General features: G+C 39.3%; 1 protein-coding gene across 1 annotated transcript in view; it reads right to left on the bottom strand.

Moving 5' to 3' along the window:
* Positions 1–21525, bottom strand: part of MALRD1 (MAM and LDL receptor class A domain containing 1) — a gene marked incomplete at both ends in the record, with an annotated part of 671257 nt that overhangs the window by 211788 nt on the left and 437944 nt on the right. Inside the window, 2 exons of the mRNA XM_080717079.1 lie at positions 1128–1293; positions 14327–14455. Coding sequence (XP_080573205.1) covers positions 1128–1293; positions 14327–14455 — 295 coding nt within the window. The remainder of the gene's footprint in view (positions 1–1127; positions 1294–14326; positions 14456–21525) is intronic.

Genomic DNA, 21525 nt, shown 5'->3' with positions numbered 1-21525 from the left:
TGAACCTCATCCAGAAACATCCTCCAGGTTCACACATGAAATTAACCATCACGCACATCTCAAGCTACTTTCCATCCTTCACACATGCTAGATTTTATCTCTAAGCAAAAGTACTCTTTTTAGCTGGCCATGGTGGCACATTTTTGTAATCCCAGTCATGGGTAACTGAGTCAGAAGGACTAGTCTTGAGGACAGCTTCAGCAACATAGTGCCACACTTAGCATCTAGCGAGACCCTGTTTTCAAACAAAAACCAAAAGTGGCCGGATTATAACTCAGAGATAGAATGTCCGTGGGTTCAATCCTAGTACCACCAATTATAAAGAGAAAGAAGCCGGGTGTGGTGGCGCTCACTTTTAATCCCCGCGCTTGGGAGGCGGAGACAAGGTTCTGTTTCCAAATTTATAAAAGTATCAAATAGGTCTGGGAGTGTAGCCTGGAGATAGAAGGGTTTCCAGGAACCCCAGTATCACCAAAATAAATAAATAAATAAATAAATAAATAAATAAATAAATAAATAAATAAATAATAAAAAGAGAAAGAAAAAGAAAAAAAAGAATTTTTTTTTTTTATCCTTAAGAAAAATTATACCCGGTAACGAAAGAAAAGTGCTGCCTGTGCAAAATTTCTGGATAAAAGTAAGTAACATCACAACCTTACTTCAATTTTGGGTCTATTGAGAATAAAGTCATTAGTGACAGCACTAGTGAGAAATCCATAGAGCAGGAAGAGGAACGTGTCATGATGGCAATGCACACTCAGTCTATTGCCATTTACCTTTTCCATCGTGGTTCCCCAACTGGCTGGCCGTGGGGGGAGCAGGAGTCTCTTCTCACTGGGGCTGTATATGTTAACCTGTTTCTAATCTAAATACCTCTTACCTACCCATTCCGTTGGAAACTTTAATGGCACCGTTAGGGTGCAGTGAATAAATTCTGCAAGTCTCTTAAAGCATGAATCAATGGAGCAACGGCAGTTCTGGATCTATTTAATAATTCAGGGGCTAAGCAGAAGGGATAGCCCTCCTTTCATTCAGCTCTCCAGGCCCACATGCCCTCCGAACTTCACATCAGCACTAAAGGGGCTCGCAGCCCTGTTGCTTGGTTGGCCTGGGTACTGCGACTTGACTTACCTGGTGTATGATCAGAATCTGTACCCAATGTCTCTGTAGGAATTGTGTTGCCAATGGCCCAGTCCAAGTCATCCTCCGCATCTTGCGTCAGACTGCAAGCCACGGTCCAGTTTCTGGAAGTTGTTTCAAAATTGCAGCTTCCTGCTATGTCTGTAAAATGTCCTAGCAAAAGCAGAAATGCTCATGAATGTTACTGGAGACGTTCATCACACTTGGTATTGTACTAAATCTGTGATTGTTTAAAGTTAGTATTTGCAGATTTTCTTTATAGATAAATATATGCAATTAAAATATTTATATTCTTTGGTAATATCAGTTATGCACTGCAACTTTTTAAATAAAGGCTCCCAAAGTAGTTCATGAACAATGTGATTTATTCATTAAGGATTTATCTGGATTGACTACTAATATTTATAGGTGATAAATAAAACTATGTCTTTAGATAAACAATGATCATAGCATTATGATAGTAGCGATAATTCGGGAAGAATTATCCACCATCTGGATGCTCAACATAGTGCCTTGGTTCAGTCTGGTGTTTGAATAGTGTAGATCATTAGAGAGGAAATTCATTTCCCCAAATAAAAGGCTCCTTTGAAAAAAGTAGTAAACTATATTGAAGCAAATCCTTTTGGGTACTATGCCAATCACTAGAGAACAACATTTCAGAGCTGATCACTAAATAATGAAAGAAATGCTCTTCTAAATGTGTTGATTGATAACACATTAAAATTAAATTGTTCACAATGAGAAAAATTTGATAATAACTGGAACTCTACTTCTAGTCATCTGGGAACCTTCTATAATCACACTCTGCTATCTGAACTTTCAGTTTTCTTTCTTTCTTTTGGCATAGTGGTTCTTATTTTTGAACACTCACTATAAAATCTGACTGTGCTATATGGACAGAATGAACTATTAGGTTATTTAATCAGCATGAATCAGCTGAGATTGTCATTAACTTTCTCTTTCTATATAAAAATATGAAGTTGGTGCTATAAAAAAATCCTCTCAATCCTTAACATAAAACCAACGTGAGCAATAAAATTTTAGTCAGAAAAAAAATCTCTTGCTCTATTGGAATGCCAAACATAGACAACAGAGCTTAGATGTTCTCATACAGAATTTTCTGGATCCCTTAAAGGATCTTCATAAAATATCAACATTTCACTTTTAAAGCATTTCTGTACCTTACCCTTGAAAACTGGATAATATTTCCTCATGTAGATTCTTTACATTCATGCTACATGACTATATCATCCATTTATTTTTATATTCTTGCTATGGACTCTATGCACTCTATATTAATAGAATACAGGCATGTTGTACCTGTATTCTATAATATAAAATAGGTCTATATTATAAATAGATATGATAAATTCAGTTCTCTCAGTGTTTAGCCAACACATTTGCAAGCATTCTGAATCTTTCCATATACATAGAACACATGTCATTCTACATTCCTTAAAATGATGTCACACTTGGTGTGGTGGTGTAAGTCCGTAATACCAGTATTTGAGAGGCTAAGACAGGAGGATCACAGTTTCAAGGTCAGCCTCAGCAATTTAATGAGACCCTAAGAAACTTACTAAAACTTTGTTTCAAAATAAAAAGAATCAGGGTGGGATTATAACTTAGAGTTAAAATATTCTCTGGGTTCAACCTTTAAAACACACACACACACACACACACACACACACACACACACGCACGCACGCACGCACGCAATATCTCATATAGTTTCTGTACTATTGTATTTCTATGCACCTGATGCCCTAACTTATAAGTCCTATGATAATTATTCTACATCCTTTTCTATTCTCTGGCATACCTTGTTCCTCCTTTCCCACCGAATGAAACATAACTTTATTGACTTTATAAACATCTATACAACCAGGATACATTCTCTTATATTTCATTCTCCTCTACCTTAAAATATGTCTCTTTTCTAAAGCTAATTTCTTCCCATGATCTTGACTCTTTCTCAAAACACTGAAATTAGTGTTATGGGCTAATCTAAGGCCTTAGCTTTAGCATAAGTAACACCACGTTGCTACCCTAGATGACTCAGTCATGCATAACTGCCCTTTTGGCTTCTGTCATTTCTGCTTAACTTGCACCTGCATGAAAAACTCATCAGAAACTTTCCATCTTCATCACAACTGGGATGCATAAAATAGAAGGATCCATCTTTGTCATGACAGAGCGTGGGTGTAATAGAAGGGGTCGCCTGAGCGTGACGCTTGCGTACCACCCTGCTCTACTGCCTGTACTACTTTTCATCCATAGATTTGCAGCTTTTCTGCATAAAAATAACTCTGAAAAACAGCTCACAGCTACACTCAGGACTCAAACACCCCGCCGTGTACTCACCAGATGGCTAATAAGGACTTTCTTTTGGCAATCTTTTGGGTCTGCGTGGTCTCCCTGGTGGTTTTATCTTCTCTCCGGCCTTATTTCCTTTGAGGTTACATAACGTATTTCTGTCTTTCAATTTTTAAAAAAATTTTTTTGGTGGTACTGGGAATGGAACCCTTCTACCTCCAGGCTACACTCCCAGACCTATTTTTATATTGTTTATTTGGAAACAGGGTCTCAAGCCAGCAAGGTTGGCTCCAAACGTGCACGATCCTCCTGTCTCCACCTCCCAAGTGCGGGGATTACAAGCATGTGACACCACGCCTGGCTTCAATCTTCTATTCTTAACCAACTTTATTTTCTTAAAAGTAAAGATGCAGCCAGGTTGCTTGTCTTCATTTTTTCAAAATCATGATTACTTTCCCCAGTTTCTCTCTCATGCTTCTCGGTGGCCCCTCCTACTATCACACAAATGATCTAGGAATCCACAATGGATTGGAGCCTAATATCTTTCAGTGCATTTAGAAATTGCACATGGCTTACACAACTGTACTTCAAAGCCAACGACCCCAAACAAACTCATGGTTGCCCTCTCCAAGTGGGTTCTCTGTAAAACCGTCGCTTAGTTTGGTAGCATTAATCATTTCTTTTTACCAAGACTCAGACCCTCAAGTTCATCTTTGATTCTACATCCTGGACTTTCACACTCAATATGCCACCAACACCTGGAAGTTCTCTCTTTGGGAACTTGTTGAGTGGCCGCTTCTTCACGGCTCCATAACATCGCACTACTTCAAACCGCTGGCTGAGGGGTTTTTCGCGTAGGTTTCAGCCTATCAGCCTCAAACCCAAACCACATTAATCATCTTTAGGATTGCTCTTATATTACTTTCTCTTGCTGAAAATATTCCATTTTTCATACTTTTTGAAAAGACTCTCACAAAAAATCCCTGGCCTTGAATACAATAACCTTTACTCTGATGCAAAGTGTTTTATGGTGAAATCTGTCTCATGTTCAAAACCGTCTCTACTCCAACCAAAAAAAATTTTAAAAGATTATCTCCTACTTATAAACTGACATTAAAAACATATACCTAGGATTAGGACATCTCTTATTTTCTCAAGTCTGGTTACTCTTTTGTCACCTCTTTTCCTTTCTTCTTTGTACTGGGAATTAAAACCAGAGGATGCTACCTCTGAGCTACATCCTCAGCTGTATTTTATTTTTTATTTTTAAATGGGATCTCGTGAAGTTGCTGAAGGTCTCCTTGATACTAAGGCTGGTCTCAAACCTGCAATCCTCCTTTCTCAGCCTTCCAAGTATGGGATTATAGGTACGTGCCACCAAACTCAGCTGCCGGCCATTGTGTCTTGTTCCAGTCAGAACTGCACTCTTATCTGAGTAGCCCCTTCTTCTACCACATCACAGCACAGTTGGTTCTCTTTCTTCATCTTTGCTAGTTTAGGCATAGTCTAAGGATATGAGTCTAGACAATGAGATTTACAGTAGAAGAGGCTTCCAGAAAAGGTTTGCCTTGCTCTTACAAAGAATCCAAAAAGAAGAAAATCTACTTGTTTGTTCTCAGGATGTGATTGCAAAGATTAAAAAAAATTATATGAGCTGATTTTAGAACAAAGTCAGTCACCTGTGGATAGCAGAACCTAAAGAACAAAGGTATCCCTTTGATTTTATACATTTGATGATATTAAGCTACTCAATTAACCAATTCAAGATCTGCTGAGCTCTTAGGTTCCTTGCTATTTGAGGTGAAAATTTTGCTTATTGTTTGTAATAGTTAAAAATGGATTTGGCTCCAAGCAAATAAAAATCCAACTCACAGCAGCTTTGATCAGACAGAAATTAATTTATCTCTATTAAAAGATAAATAGTCAGGAAGTTGCTGGTTGGGGTAGATACTGTGTTTGAACTTCAATGTTCCCTATGGCCATCTTTCCATCCCCACACACTTCCGGGTTGCAAAATGACCATTGTACTTTCTAACGAATGTCACATATAATCAAAGCACAGAAAGAAAAAGAAAGAAAAAAATTTTTTCTTTTTTCTAATTAAGAAGTCTCCCCTCCTCCTTTCTCTGGAGCCAATCATTTTTGCCCTTGAATATGTAACTCACACCCTATCTCTTTTAAGACCATGGCAATTCTTTAGTGTGTGTGTGTGTGTGTGTGTGTGTGTGTGTGTGTGCGTGTGTGTGTAATATTGGCATTTGCTGGCAGATATGCTTGCTATCTTTCATTTGGAAGTCCATTACTTCTTTATTTTGTTTTTTTAAAAATAATTTTTCATTAGTGCACTGTATTCATACATCATAATGGGATAAAAATACTTTTGTAGACATATATGCACATATTGCCCAGTTAGCCCCTACCCGATCCCACCCCGTTCCCTCCCTATCCCTCCTTCCCATGCTTGGCTTAGTGGTTGACATCTAGTTTTATAGCAATTTATCCAAAATTAACAATGATAATCTCACATAACAGTTTCATTTGTCTGATACCAAGCTTTTGATGACTTAAAGATAACATTTCAATATTTCTTTTTGCTTTTGTTCTTACCAGAGAATATTTTTTCTTTTCTTTTTTTTAGGTGAAACTATCATACATTTATTTATTTATTTCTCAGAAAAAAATCTATCCTAATATGGAATATGGACTCTAGATATCCAAAACGATCTCAAAAAAGAACAGTGCTAGAAGATGTATGTTTTCTGATTTCAAACCATATAAAGCTACAATAATTGAAACAGTGTTGTACTGTTATAAAGGCAGATATATAAACCATTGGAGTTAAATAAAAGCCTAGAGATAAATTCTTCCATATATTGTCAAGTTATTTTTAACAAGGTTTCCATGAACATTTGGTGAAGGAAATAATGATCTTTTAACTAAATATTGTTAAAAATAATAATTACATGGAAAAGAATAAAATTGAACCCTTACCTAACACCATATACAAATATTAACTCAAAATAGATAAAAGACCTAAATATAAATCTTAAGACTATAAACTTTTAGAAGAAAATCTGGGTCATAAAACCTCGCAACACTGAAATTGGCAGTGATTTCTTGGATATGATTTCAATGGCACAGGCAATAGAAGGGTAAACAAACTCCCTAAAGAATAAAAAAATATTATATATCCAAAGACAATGTAAACAGAGTTAAAAGTTACTGATAGAATGGGATAAAATATTTCCAAATGCTATATCTGAAGGTATAATAATATTCAAACTAGAAATCTTAAAATTAGCAACAATAAAACAAATAATACAATTTAGAGATAGGTAAAAGACTAACATAAATAATGAATCTCCAAAGATAACCAATCTTAGTTGTCTGTTGGATGGAAAATCTTATTTCTCTGATTCTGCTGTGTGTTACCTATTTCTTCTTTGTAATTAATCTCTTTGAGTATTTTCTCTAGTGCTGGTTTTGAAGACATAAATTCCTTCAGTTTCTGTTTGTAATGGAAGTTTTTTATTTCCTCATATAATTTGATAGAAAGTTTTGCTGGGTAGGAAATTTTTGGCTGGAAGTTGTTTTCTTTCCGAGTTGAGAATATGTTACTCCAAGCCCTTCTGGCTTTCATGACTTGGTTTGGGAAGTCTGGAGTGATTCTAATTGGTTTGCCTCTGAATGTCACTTGGCCCTTTGTTTTTGTTGCCTTTAAGATTCTCTGCCTGGCTTCCACATTGGTCATTTTGACAATTATGTGGCGTGGGGATCCTCTTCTCCGATCCTGTCTAAAGGGAGTTCTATAAGTTTCCTGGACCTGTGTATCGACCTCTTGCTCTATGTTTGGAAATTTTTCTGCTATTACTTCCTTGAAGAGATTGTGGATCCCTTTGGTTTCACCTTCTTTTCCCTCCTCTATTCCAATTATTCTTAGGTTAGCTCTCTTAAAATGGGCCCATATTTCTTCAATGTCAGATTCCTGCTGTCGGATTTTTTTTTCTAAATTAGAAACTATGCATTCATTTTTTGAATGATCATCTTCTAGGAGCGAGATTCTATTCTCCATGTGGTCTAATCGTTTGTTTGTACTTTGAATTGAGGCCTTTACTTCATTAATTGCATCCTTTATCTCTTTTTGGCTCTCTCTGAATTCTTTTCGAAGCACCTCTATTATTTCTACGGTTATTTTCCTGATTTGATCTTCTAGAAATCTCTGATTTTCTGTTTTATCGGGTTCTGATGTTGTGGGATTGTGGGCATTCATTGCTCCATTGTTATTCCTCTTTCCCATGATTTCAGAAGTTTGTGTCTTCTCTGGGTTCTTCCCTGAGTCACTACGACTTCACTTAAGGTGCTCTGGATCTCGAGTCTGTGGTATCTCAGTCCCCACTACTCCTTTACTGGGTTGTATTGCAGAGTCTCAGACCCAGGGAGTCAACTGAGGCTGTTTTAGACCATGAGGGGGTGCCAGGTTGGGCGTTCTCCTATGGTGTGATATCTCTGCCACTGCCACTCCCCCACTGGGTCAAGTCCCTGGGAGTGCAGTACTGGGATTTCTCCTCTAGGACCACAATTTGACTCACTGTTGTTGAGTGCGCTGATGGAGCTGTAGTGGACTCAGTGAATTTGCTGCTGTTGCTGCCGGTGGCAATATGGCGCTGCTGCCATGCCCTTGGCTGTGAGGCTGGCGTATTTCTTCTCTGGTTTTGAGCTTCGCTCTGAGTCCCTGCAGCGTGTGCTGAGACCAGCCCCTGGGAGCTTTAGAAGCTCACTGCGCCGAAAAATCTGCCGAATCCTGCCTGGCTGATCCACAGCAGCTCACCTCGGCTCACTGTCCGCCGCTCCTCTCTGGAGCCTGGTGGGCTGTTGAGTGCGTTGTTCTGGTGCTGTCCGGTGAACTCACCACGGCCGCCGGCAGTAAGGCACTGCTGCCGCTTCCTTGGGCATGAGGCCGGCGTATCTCCTCTGTGGCTCTGAGCTCCATTCTGAGTCCCCCTCCTCTCTGGGGCCTGGTGCTGCAAGGGAAGATGGTGTGCCGCTCTGCTTCACGCCGCGGCCCCGGCTGCAGCACTGCGGTCTGGTTTCTTTCTGGTGTCTCGTTTTTCCAGTCTTCTTTTTCTCTCTCCCTTGTAATTGCATTTTTTGTTTCTCTGCTGATGGTGTTTTCTGGCTATGAAAGGCGCTGATTTTGTGGTAATAGAGATTGGTTGTTAGCGGGGCTCGTAAGCCCCACTTTTCTCCGTCGCCATCTTCCCGGAAGTCCAGCTTCCATTACTTCTTTATTTTGTATTGCCATCTTAGTTGTTTAACACTGAGTTATTATAAACATTTCTATGTGATCAGGTACTATTACAAAACTGCATTATAAACACCATAAATGGTCCAATAAATATCCACTGAAAGTTGGGTGATATGAAGACTGTAATATTTCTTGATAAAAAACATGTATCAGTATTTTTTAAATGCCAGTTACTTGAAAAAATATCAGATTTTGATATTATTCATGATTCCTCAAATGTACTTAAAGCATTACTAACATTCTTTTAAACAATGAGCATTTTGTCGGGCGTGGTGGCGCACACTTGTAATCCCTGCGCTTGGGAGGCAGAGACAGGAGGATCGCACAGATTCGAAGCCAGCTGCGCGCTCTGGCTTAGGAGACCTTGTTTCCAAATAAAAATATAAAATAGGTCTGGGAGTATAACCTGGACGTAGAAGGGTTTCCAGGAACCGCAGTGCCACCAAAAAAAAAAAAAACCAAACAATGAGCATTTCCCCAGTGGTATGATATTTGGCCATGAGGCTGTATAATTAGTGCAAAAACTTGTATTTTACTTTATTTTATTTTTTGTTTTTTGTTTTATTGTGGATTGAATCCAGATGCATTCTACCTCTGACATATACCCCGGACCTTTTTATTTTTGTTTTCAAATAGGGTCTTATTAGGTTGCTAAGAGCATCTGTACATGAGGCTGCCCTCGAACCTGGGGTCCTTTTGTCTCAGTGTCCCAAGTACACATACTAGGATTGCAGGCATGTGCCAACACTCACAGCTTCAAGTTGTATTTTTTAAAGATAGTTTCATAGTTAATTATTTTTAACACTTAGGTTTGCATATTCACCGTATTTTAATGGGCATTAGTGGAATATTGATATCTTCTCAAATTAAAAAAATACTTTTCATTGGAAATGGCTTGTTGGTGCCCCTGAACTGAGAAAGATTTTGAGCAGTAATTATTACATAATTATGTGTGTTTATGTCATGAAAGGCAGGAGAGAAAGCTGCACCCACACACTGTACATTCTGGACCAGGACACTGTGGACACCAGACATGAGTATAGATAAGAGTTGCTTTCCAAGAAAAAAGCACATTTTCTGATTTAATTATGAATTTATTTTAGAGATACTTGATCTCATTAGTTATAAACAATGCATTTTTGCAATATAAGGTAGAAAAGCAAACGAAAATTTTATCTTTATTTATAACCTATAGTAATAATCTATTTATGAAGAATAGCTTCTTTTCTTTTCTTTTCTTTTCTTTTTTGGTGGTACTGGGGTTCCTGGAAGCCCTTCTATCTCTGGGCTACACTCCCAGACCTATTTGTACATTTTTTTATTTGGAAACAGGTTCTCCTAAGCCAGCGCGAGGGGCTGGCTTCAAACCTGCGTGATCCTCCTGTCTCTGACTCCCGAGCGTGGGGATTATAAGCGTGTGCCACCACACCTGGCCGAAGAATAGCTACCTTTCTCTTATGACAGTATAAAAGATGTATAAGTGAGATAGTAATTGCAAATGATGAATTTCAAAAGAATAAAAAATAATGAAATGGAAAAGGATAACTATTAATTCCAGAACACTGAACAAATATTCTATTTGATTCCATACATTCACCTAAGTCTCATAGTATAATATAGGATGGATGTACTTCTATTATCTATACGGATGAGGAAAATGAGTCCCTAAGATTTTAAGAGACTGCTCAACAAGTGGGGATCTTAGTCAAAAAGAAGATTTCAGCTTAATAACCATATGGGTCATTTCATTTTTATATTTCCATGAATATTATTTTGAAAATGATGTCATTTATTCTATTATTCATTACAGATTATCTGACTGCAGGAATCTGGCTCTAATACCTATAATGCACCCAGACGAGCATCAACATGAAATACTGATGAAAGCAAATTTGCAGAATTTTTTCTGTAAGTCCACGAGGACATTTTTTTTGGATGTGAGCAAAATCTATCAAGAAATTTTAAGAAAAGTGACTATCTCACTTGACAGCATATTGCTTTTATTTCAGTGAATTTAAATACTTTCTGCAATGGCCCATCAAAATTGTAGATAACATTAATCACATATAAGCATGTAATATTTGAGTTTCTGCAAATCAGAATAACTCCTATGTGTTTTCCCATCAAAATATCAAATAGCTATGGGAAAATAAGAATCATCTAAAGCAGCCTGAAAGAAAAAATGAGAGGCCAAAAGAAAATAGGCACTATTTGCAGTCGTTCTTACACTTTTCAAGTCTATATTTTATATTGCATGTACATATATGAACATGTATGCATGTGTAAGTATACACACACTTTCTTTTCATGTGTAATCCCTAAGGGCATGGTGGCAACTTTATTATTGACAGCAGTTGTAGTATTTTAAAAATAACCAGAAATCCTAACAGTTACAAATGACTTATATAAGGAAGCCAAAAGATTATATATACTTTAAAATTATAAACTTGTGTTATTTTGTTTTGTATTTTATAGGGGTATGGTGATTATTGAGCATAGTAAGATTCAAAACAATATATTTACACCTGTCACATCACTTGCTATGTCCCCTGGGGATTTCAATCCACCCCACTCTCTTCCTCTCCATACATATTAGTGAGATTGGTAGTGATGCCTTAACCTATGAACATAGCATTATTTGATCAATTGGCTTCCTCAAATTCTTTTTCCCCCTTTCCACTTTGCACCCCAAAACTCCTTTGGATAATCTACTTGTATCTCCTCTTTATCTGAAATTCCTTCTCATTCCTATCTTCTCTCTAGATTCCACATATGAAAAAGAAACAACATATGTCCCTTGACTATCTGACATTGGCTGATCTTACTCAGCGTATTTCTTAAATTCTACCCATTTTTCTACAAACGACACAATCTTGTTCTTTATGACTGAGTAAAAATCCATTGTGTGTATATACGTCATCCATTCACCTGCTGACAAAAACCTAGGCTCTTTGTGAATTGTGCAGCTATAAACATTTGTATGCAACTATTGGTATAGTATTCTAACTTTAATTCTTTTGGAAATATACCAAAGACTGTTATAGCTGGGTCACATGGTAGTTACATTGCTAGGCTTAAGAAACTTCCAACCATGCATGGTGACACACACTTTTATTCTGAGTACTTGGGAGGCTGAGACAGGAGAATTGCAATTTTGCAGCCAACACCAGCAACTTAGTGAGGTTCTCTAAACCCTGTTTCAAAATTAAAAAATAAAAATAGAGCTGGGGTTTAGCTAGCTTAGAGAGATAATGCCCCTGGGTTCAATATGCAGTACTATGAAAGAAAGAAAGAAAGAAAGAAAGAAAGAAAGAAAGAAAGAAAGAAAGAAAGAAAGAAAGAAAGAGCTCCTATATTGATCTCCATAGTGGTTGCATTAATTTACAATGCTATCAAAAGTGTTTAAGTGTTTCTAATTTCATACATCCTTGCAAGCATTTTTTATTGTTTACATTCTTGATTGTCATTATATTTGGAGTTAAATGTAGTTTGTGTGGTTATTATTTACTCTGTGTAAAATGTATCTGTATAGTTTTTATTTACATTTTCATTTCCTGATGACTAGTAATGTTGAACATTTTTTTCAAATATTTGTTGTTCATGTTTATTTCTTCTTTAGAGTGGCATCTATTCAGTTCAACTGCCCCTTTTTGGCTGGGTTATTTAAAATTTTGGTGTTAAGATTTTGAGTTTGAGTTCTTTATATATTCTAGATATTAGTCCTCGATCAAAGGAGTAGCTAGCAAAGATTTTCTCCTGTAGACTTTTGCTTGAGACTCATTATTTCCTTTGCTGAACAGAAGCATTTTAGTTTGACACCATTCTATTTATTGATTCTTGGTTTCATTTCCTGTGCTCTGGAGATCTTACTGAGGAAGTCTCTACCAGCGCCCATGTATTGGAAACCTAGTCCTATGTTTTCTTCTAGCAATTGCAAAGTCTCCATCTAATTTCTAGGTTTTTCATTCATCTTGAGTTGACTTTTATGCCATGTAAGAGGTTATTCTTCCATTTATTCTCTTCTTGTATGTGCTATGTGTTAGAATAAGTTGCTAAGAAATGAGTATCTAAATAAGAATAAGACATGATCTTAGGCATCAAAAACTCACTTTATGTGGAGAAAAAACCAACGGAAAGAGTATCAAAATACAAAATACAACATTCTAAACACACAGACCAAGGGAATGGAGCAGTAACATTATTTCTACTATTATTAGAATAGTTTTATTATTATTTGTGGTACTGGGGATTGAACACAAGGACAGTCTACCTCTGAGCTACACTACTAGACCTATTTTATTTTTTTATGTTGAAACAGGATCTCACTAAGTTGTCAAAGGCCTAAGTTGCCAACCCTGGTTGCAAACCTATGATCCTCCTTTCTCAGCCTCCCAAATACTGGGATGATAGGTGTGCACCATTGTATCATTTTTTTTGGGGGGTGCTAGGGATTGAACCAAGGTGCATTCTACCTCTGCACTACACCCCCAGCCTGATTTTTTATTCTTCGTTTTGAAACAGGGTCTCACTAAGTTGCAGAAGGCGCCACTAAGTAGCTGAGGCTGTCTGTGAACTTCCTGTCTCAACTTCCCTAAGTGCTGGGATTATAAGTGTGTGCTACCACACTCAGCCTCTAACACTGTATTTTAGCAATTTTTCCCTAGTATTTTTGTACTACAGTACAAAGTGAGATTCTGAAGCCTAAGATTAGGAGCACATCCTAAAACAGTGGAGGTTAAATCCAAAGCTCCCCGCGAGCTGTGTGTATGTGTACGTCACATCCACACATACCACTCAGAAGAAAGCACATTAGGATGTGAGGCTACAGTGGTCCAGTGAGCAATGCATGTGGCAGTAGCCTGGATGGTCAGCTGACTGACATACGGTTCTGTGACTCTGGATGTGTTGATGAGATGACTGACTAGCTAACAGCAGACTGAAGTGGAGTCCTTCCATGAACGTGGGCAGCACAGCTCATCACTGCAAAAGCTCATCAGCTGAAACATGTGAAAAAATTCACTTGGATTTAAAGATACCTTGTATTTTTCAATTACATATTTGGGTTTTTATACATGACTTAAAAATACTTAAAATTTTAAAAACCAAAGCTCCTATAGACTGCTTTTCTAGTGTAGTATAATTGAATAAATTAGTAACTAAATTGGTAATTTATTTAACGAGCTCATTTTAGCCTCATTTATAAAATTAACCATTTTTCTGGAGAAAGAGATGGAAAAAGAAATGAAAACGAATAAAAAATATAGATAGCTAGTTCAATTTCTGGCCATTGTAATTCTGATCTCCACCATAGTTCTGTGCAATTATATTATGGGAAATTTTGTGATATGATTTTCCTACAATTTTCAATACATGAATAAAAAGGATGAGAGGACTGGCATTTGGATATTTGTAGATGAAATTTGGGAAAATGTTTCCGCAATTCTAAATCTGTCCTAGCACATGAAAAGAACATTTCTTATTTGCTGCGGTGCCAATATGTCTCCTTTGTCCGACAGTGGAAATCTCAGCTGGACTGGCTGCATTACAGCGGCCTGGACCACTTACCACAGTGCACTTCATCAGACCAGTCCACACAGTCTGCCTTGTAATCACACACAAGGTGGGCTGCGATGCACTTCTTGTCCTGGCACAGAAAGTCAGTAGCTTCTGAGCAGCTCTCAGAAGTCTCTCCAACTAAAAAAAGCAAAAACAAAAGCAGCATGTGGTTAAAATGTTATATTGGGGGTTGCTGTTAGTTGTTTTATAGATTCTGCACTATATATATTTTTAAATGTGATTTTGGGAAGCATGTGACTTCTCTAAACTAATTTCGCAAAGTGTCTGGATGTGTTGGCACTCAGCAAGTAATCCCAGTACTTGGGAGGCTGAGACTGGAAGAGTGCAGGTTTGAGGCCAGCCTGGGCAACTTAGCAAAATCCTCAGCATCTTAGTGAGAGACCCTGTTACAAAAAATAAATGAATAAAACTACAAGGGCTGGGAATGTAGTACAGAGGTAGAAGGCCCTAGGGCTCTATCTCCAGTATATATAAGATCTGTATCTGTATGTGTGTGTGTACGTGTGTCATTTTAACAGTTGCTGATGGTAGACTTCTGTAGACAGTTGCCTGTCTTTCCATCCCACGTTCAGTTGATCAGCTAATTATATAGAATCTACTTTTGGAATCTTTTAATCATTGAAGGGCTGATGATTATCTATTAATAAACCAAACTCCTGATGAAGGAATTAAAGATCCTTTATTGTCGGTTCCAGCTTAAGTCTTCTGGACTTATTATTTGGACTTTTCTCATAACCCTCTGCAGTTAAATTATGTCCTCCGAATATTTCAAAATTGTGCCTCTTGCTCTTCGATTCTTTCCATGTGTTTGTTTACTTTCCACGCCTGTGCGTACCACTTCCTCGGTCTGCACCCACCAGTCCTTTTGGGGCCCTAGGTGGTCAGCCCTTCAACCTCAGGCTCAGAGAACCCTTCTTCTACTACCATCCTCTGATCTTCACTTTGACCTCTTGTTCCAGGTCTGCTGCTCTTGGTTTATGTCGACTGAGAATTATTTGATTGCTATTTTAAAATGCTTTACCCATCCTTATAATCTGTTTGCCTCTCTATCTGTCTCTCCACACTCTAAACTCTGCAAAGGCAATAGTTTTCATTATGTTCTCTGGAGCTCAACACAGCACCTAATATAGAGTTGGTGCTTTGTAAACAAAAATTATAATATTTTATTGACATATATTATTCAAAACAATTTATGCATTTGAGTCCCATTAATTAATTAATTAGTTTTAATACTAAGGATTGAACCCAGGGACATTCTACTTCTGAGCTATACACCCAGCAATTTTTAACTTTCTTTTATTTTAAAACAGGGTCTCACTAGGTTAGTGAGAGTCTTGTCACATTGCTGATGTATTCGAACCTGCAACCGTCTTGTCTCAGCCTTTCAAGTCCTGGGATTATAGGCATGCACCACTGCACCTGGCTCAAATCTCACTGTAAATGATATGTAGGCAAATGATGATACTTCACAGCCTCATAGTCACTTACATTTTTTAACTGCTATTAAAATAAATTTTAGCAAGTTAAATATATTTTAGCAATTGCTCTATGACATAAACTATTACAGACTCTAAACGGGTGTTTCTGGGGCTGGGATAAGGTTAGACAGTATTTCTAAGGATGGAAAGATTAAAACTCTAAAGACTTAACTAAAACTACATTTCTGAATCCTTTGGGTCATCCCCTTGATACAATAACTAAAACCTGTATAATTTCCAAAATAACTTTCTAGCAAATTTAGTCTACATAAACATGAAAAATTAAAAGAAGACATCTTAGACAACAGTAAATGTTTAACTATGGGCATTAGTAATCGGAGGACACAAAGGTCATGTTCGTTGAGTGGTTTGGAAACTTTGCCGCAGAGTTTTAATTAACACTAGTGAGAACTTACAGTTAGCTCAGAGGAATCTACGGACAGTGGTTAGTATGCAATTATGTGCGGTGGAGATTATTTCATTTTTTTCCTTGCCATAGGATATGACGCTATATAATTACTCCACAGGGAAAATGTGTTTTGACTTCTATCTAAATAACTGGTTCATTAATTCCTTAAAATGACTTTAAATGACTAACACAGACATATCTCTAAATGAAACATATTCCTTAATATAGAATTGCAAAGACATAAAGAGAAATCAAGTCAGGGTTTAGAATTACAGTAAATTAACTAAAATTGCTATGGTATATTAAGTGGGTCTGGAACATATAAATAAAAAATTCCAAATTTTAAGAAAGGTGGCTCTTCTTTAAGACAAGACTGTGGGAAATTGAAAATGTAAATTTTCTTGGTGTGGGGCTTATATTTAAGTCTTGCTTATATTTAATCTTTATCTTTATTCAGCCAAAATAATAAAAGCAATAACTATTCACCTAGTTGACAAATACATGAAATAAAAGGTAATCTCATATATCCTATGGTTGGTAATATATGGGTAGAAAGAATATTAGGGCCCATACTAGAGAGGTGAAGATAATCTAGTTGGCAGAACATGACATACAAAAAAGCCTAGATTAGACATATATTGAGCTAAAAAAAGTTGATGAGCAAAGATAAAATTCCAAAGGTACAATGTGATGAATGATCCTAGAAAGAAAAGATGCCAGTTGAAGACTGTCTCCGTTCTACTTTGAAACAAAATTTGGTTAAAGAAGTCCTTGAGCCTGTACATTACATTTCAAATTGGATTAAAATAGTTTCCCTCCCCAGAGGCTGAACCAAATGTAATCATCCCATTAGTTATATTGGGCAAATATTTCTTCAAATGATAATATTCACTATACTCTTCAATTTCAGATTGTGAATTTCACATATACACCCAATTTAAGCACTTTTTCCCTCATGCACAATATAATTAAAAATAGTTATAACAAATGTAATAATACATATAACAACAATGAAGTCATGATGTTTGCAATAGATCTACTAGGTGGTAACCTAGAAAGTGGGGTTTAGGTTGGGTCACCCTTGGCACGCGGGTAACAGGGCTTCTAGACCTCGTTGGGAACGCAGCAGAAGCATTTGCCATGACCTCACGCCCTTGATTTGGTTTTGAGTTTACTCAGAACCGTGGAGGGAAAGGACCTCAAAATACTACCGAGACCCAGAACACCTGCCTGCATCCCCTAGCCAAATCTCGGGGACACAAGTTGATTTGTACCAGCCCGAGAGAGGTGGGTCGCAATGGGGGGATACAGTCACCTGGGACATGTTTTGGGGCTGTTTTTACTAGACATCTACCAGATTGGGACAAAATGCATACACTGACAACATATGCTGAAGGTTATGTTCCACAGTATGATTATCCACCACATGGTTATCCTTGTCAAGAGGATTGCTCAATAATCCACAGAAAATGCCATTCTCAGGTCACAGATGTAGATGGTTCCAAAGGGTTTGTCATCAACGCTTGGCTTGACGAGAGCAGATCTGCTGGGCTGCTCTGGTCTGGGCCACAGAGGTCAGCCAGGACAAGGTCGGTCTGCCAGAAAGAGCCTAGGAGCTTAGTGTCAGGACAGAGAAGAAACACTATAGAGGTGGTGGTGATGGAAAAAGGGACCACAATTGACACACAAAAAGTGACCCCAATGAGCTGGCCCCTGTGGAGCACACCTCTACTCCAGAGGATGGGACGGGAGAATCCCAGGTCTCCAGGCTGGCCTTAGCAACTTAGCAAAACTGTGCTTCAAAATAAAAATATAAAAAGTAGGACAGGGAGTGTAGTTCAGAGATAAAGCATCCCTGGTTCAATCCTCAGTACTACCACCACCACTACCACCATCACCAACACCACTACCACCATCACCACCACCACTACCACCATCACCAACACCACAACTGCCTCCCAAAAGATTAGCCAAATGAATCCTGGGGGATGATCCTGAGATTCATTCTAGAGCCTAAGGAAGAATCACAGACTGAAGGTTAAGATTCAAAGCCAGCCTAGGGCCTTTGCCTTATTCTTTGAAGTTATGGTTATTGTGAAGCACAAGACTGTTTAGATCATTATAGATATGAGCAAAGGAAAAAGGAAGACTATCAGTCAGGGTCAAGAAGATGAAATTTAAAAACCTTTTATTTTTTTAATTTTTATGTGGATCATATTGAAAATGGCATACATTCAGACAAAAATCTTAAAAACTACTTAGTAATCTAACCAAGAAGGTAAAAGACTTCACAGTGAAAACTATCAAACACTGAAAAAAGAAATTACACACACACACACACACAAACACACACACACACACGTGTGTGTGTGTCACAGGATGAAACTCAGGGGCATTGTACCTCTGAGTTACACCCTATCACGCCCCCCTATCTTAGAGAGAGAGAGAGATATATATATTATTGTGGTACTGGGGATTGAACCAGGGGGCATCCTACCTCCAAGCTACAAACCCAGCCCTATATTTTCTTCCTTACTTTGAGACAGGGTCTCACAGTTGCAAAGGGCCTCACTAAGTAGTACCTGAAGCTGTCCGCAAACCACAATCCTCCCGTCCCAGTCTCCGAAATGCTGGGATTTCAAATGTGCGCCAACACGCCCAGCTCTCCTAGCTTTATTTTTTATTTATTTTTTTTTTTTGCAGTGCAGGGTATGTAGGGGCAATCTACCTCTGAGTTACACCTCGAGCCTTATTTTTTTCCCTTTATTTTGAAACAGGGTCTGACTGAGTTGCAAAGGGCCTCACTAAGTAGCTGAGGCTTTCTGCAAACCCGGATCCTCCTCTCTATTTTATCCTATATTTTGAAACAAGGTCTAAGTGTGGACAGCTAAGTTGCTGAGGTTGGTCTTCTCTTCTCAGCCTCCCAAGTATTGAGATTACAGACGTGAGCCATACCTGGTAAGGTATTTTAACTAGAAATGAAAAAAATTGAAGCATCTTACAAACTTTAATTTTTTTCTCTCTTCTCTCTCTCCCTTCCTCCTCCTTCCTCCCTCCCTCCTCCTCCTCCTCCTCCTCCTCCTCCTCCTCCTCCTCCTCCTCCTCCTTCTTCTTCTTCTTCTTCTTCTTCTTCTTCTTCTTCTTCTTCTTCTTCTTCTCTCTCTCTCTCTCTCTCTCTCTCTCTCTCTCTCTCTCTCTCTCTGCATTGGGTATTGAGCCCAGGGGCATTTTTCCTCTGAGCTACACCCCCAGCAATATATATATATATATATATATATATATATATATATATATATATATATATATATATATATATTGTACTGGGGTTCCTGGAAGCCCTTCTACCTCTTGGCTATATTCCCAGACCTATTTTATATTTTTATTTGGAAACAGGGTCTCTTAAGCCAGCGCTGCTGGCTTCGAACCTGCACAATCCTCCTGTCTCCACCTCCCAAGCACAGGGATTATAAGCGTGCGCCACCATGCCCAGCCTCCCAGCACTATTTTTAAATTTTGTTTTAAAACAGGGCTTCACTAGGTAGATGAGTTTCATTACTTACTGAGGCTGTCCTTGAACCTGAGGTCCTCCTGTTTCAACTTCCCAAGTACTGAGATTATAGGCTTGAGACATCACTTCTAGCTCAAATTTTAATTTTGAAACAAGTAAACATCAGCCTCCATAACCCACTGAAGTTAAAAGCTTCTCGAATCCTTATTCTTCTAATTAAAGTTGAAAAGTTCTGGAGGCCTAAAAGTGAGCCAGTCAGAGCTCTGACTTGCCCTGTGACCTCACAAGGACGCACTGTGAGGGTGTCTCAGGGATCGGAGATTTAATGTCCTCACCGCTGCCAGGTTTTTGTCCATTACTCCTGGAAGCACTTGGTGGTGACCAAGACAGATAGTGATTTGGCGGTTGGTGGTTCTGCGTCTGATGTGTTGGTTTCGGGTTTTGGCTTTGGTGTGTGTGTGTGTGTGTGTGTGTGTGTGTGTGTGTGTGTGTGTGTGGTTTGCTATTTTGCCATTTTTGGTTTGTTGTTGTTTGTTTAGATAGCATTGTTAGTTGCTGTTGCAGCTTTTGATGGAGAGTGCTAAGAGAGAGCGTAGAGAGGCCAAGTGAGGCCTCGTGGCCATCTCTCCTGGCAAGGATAGCCTCCAGGACAACTAGGTGTTTCTGAGGGACATCGTTGAGGGCAACTTTCCCCAGGTCAGACTGGCCCACCAGCACCTCACAGGACCGAGGTGGCCGTGGGGGTCAAGTCTAGGACTCATGATCACCTGTTCCTTTGAGGGTAAATGGCTATTATGAAGACAGTGGAGCATCCCAACGTGGTCCAGCTGTCTGAGGTTATAGAGACAGCCCAATAGTCCACCTGTTGATGGAGCACAGTGAGAAGGGGCCTCTGCTGTGCAGCATCTGGCAGTCACGGGCACGGTGGAGGAAAAGGCCAGAGGGTGTTCTGGCAGGTCGTGAGCCCGGTGAACTACTGCCACCACGAGAACGACATAGTGCACCATGATCAGAAGCCCAAGAACACCCTCCTGGATGTGGAGGGGACGCCAAGACTTCGGGGCGAGCAGCCGCGTCACCGCCGAGAAGAAGCTGAAGTGCCTACAGCACTTCCATCTACTGCGCTCCTGAGATCCTGCAGAGCAGGGCCAAGGGTATGGCCCCGAGGTAGACATCTGAAGCCTGGGTTTGTTTCTCTAGTTAATGCTTGCAGGCCGCTTTCGGTTGGAAGACTTCCCCTTGGAGTAGCTGAGGAGCAGGGGCTACAGGAAAGATATTCAGTGCCCCTCATGTTTCTGCCCAGGCGCTAAGGCTCATCCGTAGCCTACTGACTGTGGACCCGACCCTGAGGCCCACCGCTGCCCAAGTCCTGGAGCACGGGGGAATGAAAGAGGGTAGGGGCCCTTCAGCTCCTACCCAGAGAATCCCCAGGCACTCCTAAGCATCATTCAGCACTTGAGTTATAACCTACAGCAGACCCGGTTGTCCATGGTAACAGGACATTGCCTTGGGGCAGGGCCAAGCATTGGGGTGTGGTGCCGCCCCACCCCAGCTGACCCCTCTGCGTTCCCACCACCACCTCTGAGGAGAGCCAGTTAGCCGGGTTAGTGCCCTCTGAGGACCAGCCAGGTGAGGAGGACGCGCAGTGCCTTCAGGAGGATGGCAGATGGGCCAGCCTGCCCACCACTGCCCTGAGCTGCCCTGCGAGGACCCCTCCTCCCAGCGCAGCCCCCAGCACGGCCCCGAGGCCTACAAGGCCAGCCCCTCTGCAAGGGCAGCTGTACAACCCCAC

The sequence above is a fragment of the Muscardinus avellanarius genome (assembly GCF_963383645.1).
Source record: "Muscardinus avellanarius genome assembly, chromosome: 20".
Classification (NCBI taxonomy): Eukaryota; Metazoa; Chordata; class Mammalia; order Rodentia; family Gliridae; genus Muscardinus; species Muscardinus avellanarius.
This window is presented reverse-complemented; position numbering and strand designations above follow the sequence as displayed.